The sequence below is a fragment of the Octopus bimaculoides genome, chromosome 11, assembly GCF_001194135.2.
Source record: "Octopus bimaculoides isolate UCB-OBI-ISO-001 chromosome 11, ASM119413v2, whole genome shotgun sequence".
NCBI classification, from domain to species: domain Eukaryota; kingdom Metazoa; phylum Mollusca; class Cephalopoda; order Octopoda; family Octopodidae; genus Octopus; species Octopus bimaculoides.
The window spans coordinates 417,477-425,459 of record NC_068991.1 but is presented as its reverse complement, the minus strand read 5'-3'; the positions used below and the strand labels follow the sequence as shown (position 1 = coordinate 425,459).

General features: G+C 38.1%; 2 protein-coding genes across 10 annotated transcripts in view; one reads left to right on the top strand and one right to left on the bottom strand.

Moving 5' to 3' along the window:
• The window catches only part of LOC106874508 (lipoxygenase homology domain-containing protein 1), a 163,270-nt gene that overhangs the window by 38,770 nt on the left and 116,517 nt on the right, over positions 1–7,983 (top strand). The gene's annotated exons all lie outside the window — the stretch shown is intronic.
• The window catches only part of LOC106881848 (uncharacterized), a 34,108-nt gene continuing 26,141 nt past the window's right edge, over positions 17–7,983 (bottom strand). Inside the window, exon 2 of the mRNA XM_014932364.2 lies at positions 17–527. Coding sequence (XP_014787850.1) covers positions 427–527 — 101 coding nt within the window. The 3' untranslated portion in view covers positions 17–426. The remainder of the gene's footprint in view (positions 528–7,983) is intronic.

Genomic DNA, 7,983 nt, shown 5'->3' with positions numbered 1-7,983 from the left:
ATATATATATATATATATATATATACTCACAGACATATATATAAAGACCTCATTATATTGTAATATTTCTATACATAAATGCTTATCTATGTTTATATAAACTCATGTATAAAAGCATAATTTTGTACATATATACACATAATCTTTCATTCCACTGTCCACATATACTGCGTGTATATATATGTATACATACATATACACTTAGAGTAATTATATACATAACTACACAAGCATTTTTCATATACACATGTATATTATATGCTGTCTTTTTTTGGTAATGTTCCATTAGTTGGCTATTCATTTGTTTTATTATTGGAATTAAAAAGCTGTTTTGTGATACCATCAGAGTAATTTAGCCTTGTGCTACATCAAATTTCAAAGGATTGCACTTAAATTTGATTTCATTACAGTATTTTTTGTCGAATTTTAGGGTATGGTAATTCCACATTCATACCACGAACATGTAGGATTAAGGAATCCTACTTTCTGTCTTTTTGGTTCTTCTCCCCATTTGGATCTTCCGAATGCTGAAATAGTAAAAAAAAAAATGAGTGTTAAATCAGTGATAAATCAATAGAAATATTTGCAATCAATTTTAAAATGTTTGGGTGTTGTCAATAGAGTTTATCATAAAGATGCCCCACTAATTTCCTCTGGCTGCAAAAGGCAGACAAGTTTTCTTCTGAAGGCTGTTACTTTCTGGTGAAACCCTCACCAACTTCTGGGAGTGGAAGGAAAAGGTGAGGCAGAATTGGAAGAAAAGACTGCACTGGTATGATCATGTGATGTGTGGATGAGGCCAGCTGCATAAAGGAGTTGTGGAGGGAACCTGTGGAAGCGGTAGGCTCAGGAACACATGGAATGAAATAGTGAGAAATGGTCTTCACATCTCACAGAGGAGATCCCAAAGGGACCAAAACTTCTGGTGGTTTTGTTGTGTTTGAGAAGACATGGCAAGCTAAATAAAATTGTGACCATACATATGGGCAGGTATGTGTGACTGTGCCCCCCCCTCTCACACACACACATAATCTGTCTTCTGACAAATCTCCCCTCACAACCCATCATCCCAACACCTCCCTTCCCATTACCCATCATCACCAGTCACTGCACTCCCCTCCACTCTCCCTCACATGCCTACCTGTACACTCTCCATGCCCTCTCATAGCTACTGCACACCTGCAGCCACTTCAATTTCTCCTACCATCACTTGCTCCCATCACTTCTTCCCTGTCTTTAAACATCTCCCCTCTCGTTCTTATGAAACATCCTCCCCTATCCCCTCCCTACACCACTGTACCCTGTGGGAAGGTCCCAATGCATCTCCAGCATCATCTGTTTCTCTCTCTCCCTTTCTCTCTCTCCCTTTCTCTCTCTCCCTTTCTCTCTCTCCTTTTCTCTCTCTCCCTTTCTCTCTCTCCCTTTCTCACATCTACTGGGGTGGTCAGGTATTTCTTCTTATAGTAAGACCCTCCCTACCTCTCTCTCTCTATCATACTCTTTAACCTTGCAACTGGCACAATACCACCCCCCTCTCTCCCTCTCTGAGCTGAGAGATTTTTGTTGTGCAAGTTATTTGGTGACCCCACCGGTGCTGGTGCCATGTACAAAGCACCCAGTGCCACTCTGTGAAGTGGTTGGCATTAGGAAGGGCATCCAACCATAGAAACCATTCCACAGCAGACAAGTGGAGCCCAGTGCAGTTCTCTGGCATTGTCCAGCTCCTGTCAAACTGTCCAATTCATGCCAGCATGGAAAATGGGCATTAAATGATGATGATGATGATGATGATGATGGTGATGTGTTTGTGTAAGCCTAGAATATTTATATTTTTGACTATTTAGAAATATTACCATCAGTTTGAATTTGATGGTTGTGTATTTCTAACCCAATTAAGTCTTCTGTTAAGTATCAATCCACTTTAAAACTGGAGGATTTTTCTATAGTAAAAAAAATGTTGACATAATTCAAGTTTGTTGCTGAAGTTAGGTGGGCTGACAGTGCAGCCTTGAATGTCAGATAAATGACAAGTTTGTATCAGCAGCAGACACAATTAAAATGAAATCCAGCCCTTTTGTGTAGCCGGTATCCTGAATAAATGAACAACAACTGGCTGATGCATCTACGACAGCCGGGAGTACAATGCTGACATTTCAGTATTTGGGCAACGCAACCCCACCCAAAGTATTGAAGACAAAAATTATAATTTTTTTTTGTTTCATAGAGTGTGAATACAAGAATAGGATTCAATGCAGAAATCGTACTAAAAATATGTTTGGGTGAATTATTTGTAAATAAAAGAAATATTCTACTGTAGCATAACTGTCTAGGCAAAGTGTAAAGAAATCCAAGATAACAGTAACTATACTGGAAACAAAAGGGACCTTCCCTACCTTTACTGTCTTATTGTGACTATTTTAATTCGACTCTAAGAAAGTTCAAAGAAGATGTTGTGGTTATCTTTGATTTCTTTATAATTAAATAGAATTGTAAATGCTACATCAACACCCAACTTCAATAATATCAGGACACACACAACGTATATATATCGTCAGTAATACTGTTTAATCACAGGTCAGCTCTGAACAATCAGAATTTTGATCAGAAACATTCTAGCCATTTGCCCTCATTTTTAGGACATCTAAGTGTAACAGGAAGGGCATTTGACTACTATTTTCAGCAGGTCAATCAACCACATAGAAGCTTCCTTGTTGGCTTGTCAAAAAAGCAATTTTGAACCAATGTCACCAGATAATTTAAGACCCCCCCAACCCACCCCATTTACTAGGTCATTATCCTTAAGTACTATCCAACAAACCCCTCTTAAGGCCACCACACTTGCATGCCACGTAACTCCTTCTTTTCAAGGTCACTACAATCACCACACTTCATCGTCTTGCGATGGACCTTAATAAAGAAACCAAGTGACAGGGGCTAAATGAACCACCCAGAAGAAGGGAAACTTCTGCAAACAGGCTTCCACACAGTTTTCTTCCACTGAGTTTCACTTATAAAGCTTTAGTTGACCCGAAGCCAGGGGAGAAGACAACTACCAAGGTGCTACACATTGGTATTGAACCCAGAATCATGAAATGGCAAAGCAAACTCCTTAATTGCATGACCATGTCTGCTTCTAGTTGATTAAGCTTCACTTCATTAATGCTTCTAATGATGTGGCAAAAGGCATGAATCTTGTAACATCTCATTATTGCTGCTTCTCTCTCCTGTAATTCTACACTTCAGTAACAATCCAGTAACCTGTCACTTTGTATAAAGTCTTTGCCATCTTCAAGAGATGCCGAAATAACAGCCATCTCCAGCTCTAATGGAACCTCTCAGGCAAAATGTATCAATTCTTGGAAAAGAATTAATCTGTTTACTTCTTCACAGAAAATAGTTTTGTGAATTACTGAAGTCATTAACACTACGGCATAATTATTTGTATATAAATATAAACACTGCAATTGACTGACTGGTCTCCCCCCCCCCCCACACACACAATGCACATAGGCTAACACACAATGTACACTTGCATTTATGTATACACACTCATGCGTAGATGCATGCCCACTCACACATAATATGCACAAATACAAACACACACACACACACTCTCACGTACAACAGTTTGTGTATTTTCAAACAAGACATCATTTACAGATAAACCTTTTTTAGTTTGCTTCTTATTAAATTTCTACTTAACATCATCATCATTATCATCATCCCTGCCACCACCACCACCACCATTCCCTCATCTATTAATATTATTGGGGTTGATGTAATCAACTACCTCCTCCCCATTTGCTGACCTTGTACCAAAATTTGAAACAATTATTATTATTATTATTATCATTATTGTTATTATTGTCTCATAGCCTGTTCTGTGTCTTTGCTTCTCTTTTCAAAACATGTTTTACTTCAAGTATTACCAAATGCAATTCTCTTGGAGTATTTGTAAAAAGAACTACAATGGGTTAAGGAGAGGCTGCTCTCATTACCCAGGGGTAGACAACAAAAAAATAGTTTTGTTTCACAAATTTTGAAAAATTTATTTTCACATCCAAAATGGCTGCCTAAACATATTTTTGCCACGCAACAAAATGCTACAATGGCTTAAAAACAAGGCAAAATATAAACAGAACTAATTATACAAAAGCAAAAAAGAAAATGAATGGGTTAGAGAACAATTGATAGAAGAAACTGCCCCAAATACTTCAATAAATAATTTGGAAGACAGTAACAACAATAGTGGAAGCTCTTCCACAACTTGAAGCCCTGTGGTCTGTTCATGTAGCTGCTGGGTAAAGACAAACCTTCTCTGCACACTAAATGAACAGACAAAATGTTTTAATCTGCCACACACCCCACCACACACACACACAATTCATTTGTCTGACATTGAGACTACTTATTTTAAATGTACTAATTTAGGTAATTAACGATTATGATGTTACTTTGGTGTAGTGATTAGCACAACTCTACAATGTACATCAGTTGTATATCAGACATGGTGTTTGAATCCTGCATAGGATGTTACAACTTTTTGCTGTCCTCCTCCTTATTATATATTATCATAGGTGTCAAACTGTCCAACCCATGCCAGCATGGAAAACGGAGGTTAAACGATGATGATGATGATGATGATGTGGCTCTATGGTTAAGGATCTTGCTTCCCAACCACACAATGTCACTCACTTGATACCTCAAGTGAGTGTCTTCTACTTAAACCGTCGTTAAAGAAAAGTCTTTGAGTAGATTTGACAGACAGAAACTGAAGTCCATTGTGTGTGTGTGTGTGGATAGATGGATGGATGCTTGTGTGTGTGTGTGTGTGTGTGTGTGTGTGTATAAAGATAGACAGATAAAGCTATAACTATAGATGTGTGTATGAATCTATGTATCTAATTTAGCATTTATCTACCTGTCTTGCCAGATATTTATTCCTAGTTAGATGTTTAATATGCCATGTATTAAAAATGTTTACATTAAATTTCCTATTTACCGATCCTTCTGTCTGTCTATTTTGTGTCATTACATACATTTCTAGTTTGGCTATTTAATGCTCCATCTCCAAAATATATCGGTAATGACTTGTCTGTTATTATGAGAATGCTAAGTGAACCATTGTGTTCATGTAGGAACCACTATGAAGTGACCCAATGGTTGTGTGTCCTGCTTCTCCATCAATTTGTTTTGTCTCAAATCCTGCTGAGCTATTTTCAGAAAAATGAAAATATGATTATCTTCAGAGAATTTTGTTAACTAGAATACCCCGACAGGGTAACAGATATGTGTAGTAGGCTTGTTAATACAGCAGCATGTTTACATATTCATATATAACAGTTGGCAAAATATTTGTTTACATATGAGAAAATCTGTGCCAGTTGGTTACAGGACATTCTGACAAACAATACAAGGATGAGTAAATGTGTTAGCTGCTGTACGTCGATGCTGTATGTGCGTGTTTGTGTATATATGTATGTCTATATAATCCAAAGAAAAGTGAACCAAGAGAAATGCTTCAGATTGGCCAGTGACATGTACTTGATGGGCAAATCAAATAGTATTCAACATGAATTCTTGGTTTATTAAAATTCTCTCCACATCTCGAGGACACGTCAGAATTACTCTCCTGTCAGCTTAGCAGAATTCTTCAGTCTTGAGATTATCTCCCTTGCTCACATGGAGCTGGTTTTATTTATCATTTCACAATGGTAATACATCCTCGAGAAATGCAGATAAATTTTAATAAATGAAGCATTTATGTTGTATGGTATTTGATAGACCTGTCTTTGTTTATAAAAATGCATGTATGTATGTATGTATGCGTGCATGTATGTGTATATGTATGCATGTGCATGTATGTGCACATGTGGGTATATGTATGAATGTGTATGTATGTGTGTGAATGCGTGTGTGTATATGTTTATGCGTGAGTGTACATGTATGTGCATATGTGTATGCACATATATCTATGTGTATGAGTCTATGTATTTATATATGTATATGTATGAGTATATAGATGCACAAGTATATATGTATGAGTGTGTGTATGTATATACATATGCATGTGTGTATATGTATTTGTGTATATGAATGCATGCCTCTTCCACCCATCCACACTTCATCTTTCCCCTCTCACTTCTACTCTCCTCATACGTTGAAGATCCACCCAGTTACCCTGTCACCTCCACCCTGATCCCTTGCACCCTATCTTCTAAAATGTAACGCACCTACAGCAAGAAATCTCTCCTGCCCTGGTCCTTTCATTCAACTCCTCATCTCCTTTCAAGGTTTCTCATCTTGCAAGCTGCATGGTGATCTTACAAGAGTGGTTGGCACCATGAGAAACGCTCAATATACACAGTATAATGGTTGGAGCTGTTCAGGCATTTCAGAGATTCTATTTCAGGAACACTCTCAGTGCTTGCTGCTCCAAGAGCTTAGGGAATCTACCTTTTCTTTTAGCCTACCTGTGTTCCTGCTACAAGTCCTGTGAGTCCACTGTCTACGTTGAGAAACCCTTATAGAATTTCTATTCACTGTGTGTGTGAATGTATTTTCTCCTTCCCCGTTGCTCCTATGCCATGCTCATCGTGCCCTGACCTATCATCCCTGAGTCACACTTGTCTCTCTTACCATTTTCCACCACCCACCCATACTGATATTTCCCATCAAGTTGCACTCCTGTTCTTCACTCATTATATTTCACCCCTAACCATCTGGTACCCTCCCCTCACACTCCTATAACCACCCCCACCTCCTGATCCACTGCCCCTTTCATCTTTTACTCCTTGAAGGCAGCAACCCACCACTCACTATTATCTTACCTTTTTTCTCAGATTCTCCCATCCACCCTTATATAAATGTGGGGTTGCCATGTATCTTCTCAGTAGCAACATACCTCTGCTTGTCCCTGGCATAAAAATCACCTTCCCACCATTTCAACTACCCACCACCACCATCACCACCATCAACAACACCGCTTAGTTGAGAGAGGACCTTTCCCTTTTTTCCTGCTTTTTTCCTCTTCCCTTTTCTTGTTTGGTAAGTTACTTGACAACCTGACTCCAGTGCTGCTGGTATGAAAAAGTACCTACTACACACTGTAAAGTGGTTGGCTTTAGGCAGGGCATCCAGCTTTGTGGCTCAGTGGATCCTGCCAACATGGAAAACAGACATCAAATGATGGTGATGTGTGTGTGTGTATATATATATATATATATATATATATATATATATATATATATATATATATATACAGGTGTCTGTGTAAATAGTTCACAAGTATATCCACTTTCACCCTGGACTAGTCTGATTAAATACGATTATTTTAATCAAAATTAAAGAAAAACTCTACTAGAGTCCATTCTTCATCATCAAGTATTTACAATATTTCTAATTTCTATATAAAGCAACCCAACCTTGTAAGGGATAAGCATCCTAGAGGTGTAAGGGCAGGTATTGAGATAAAGATTAAATAAGGAGTTGGGTGGTAACCAAGGTAATCTGAGAGAGATGGGAGTCTTGGCAGAGGGATGTACAGTTGTGGGTTATAAGGTGCGTGTGTGTATATACACACACCCCCACAAGTATATACATTCACACATATATATGCATGTATTAATCACTACATTTGTGTTAGGGTCCATTGTCGTCCCCTCCATGAGTTGTGGTCTCCTCACATGTGCTGAATGCTTCATTTTGTTCACACACACACACACACACACACACACACACACACACACACACACACACACAGGTGTATATGTTTTTTAAAATGCACTAATACTTACATCTCTATATTTTAAATTTCTGTTCAGTTGATGATATACACACACTTTGCTATGAATGTTTACATAATTGTGCACACTCACTCATATACACTGGAAAAAATGTAAACTTTATGAATGATTTTACTCTAGCAAGAATCCTTTCATCAAAGTAGTAGGTCAGTAGCCATCCTAGCCCTCTATATGTTCC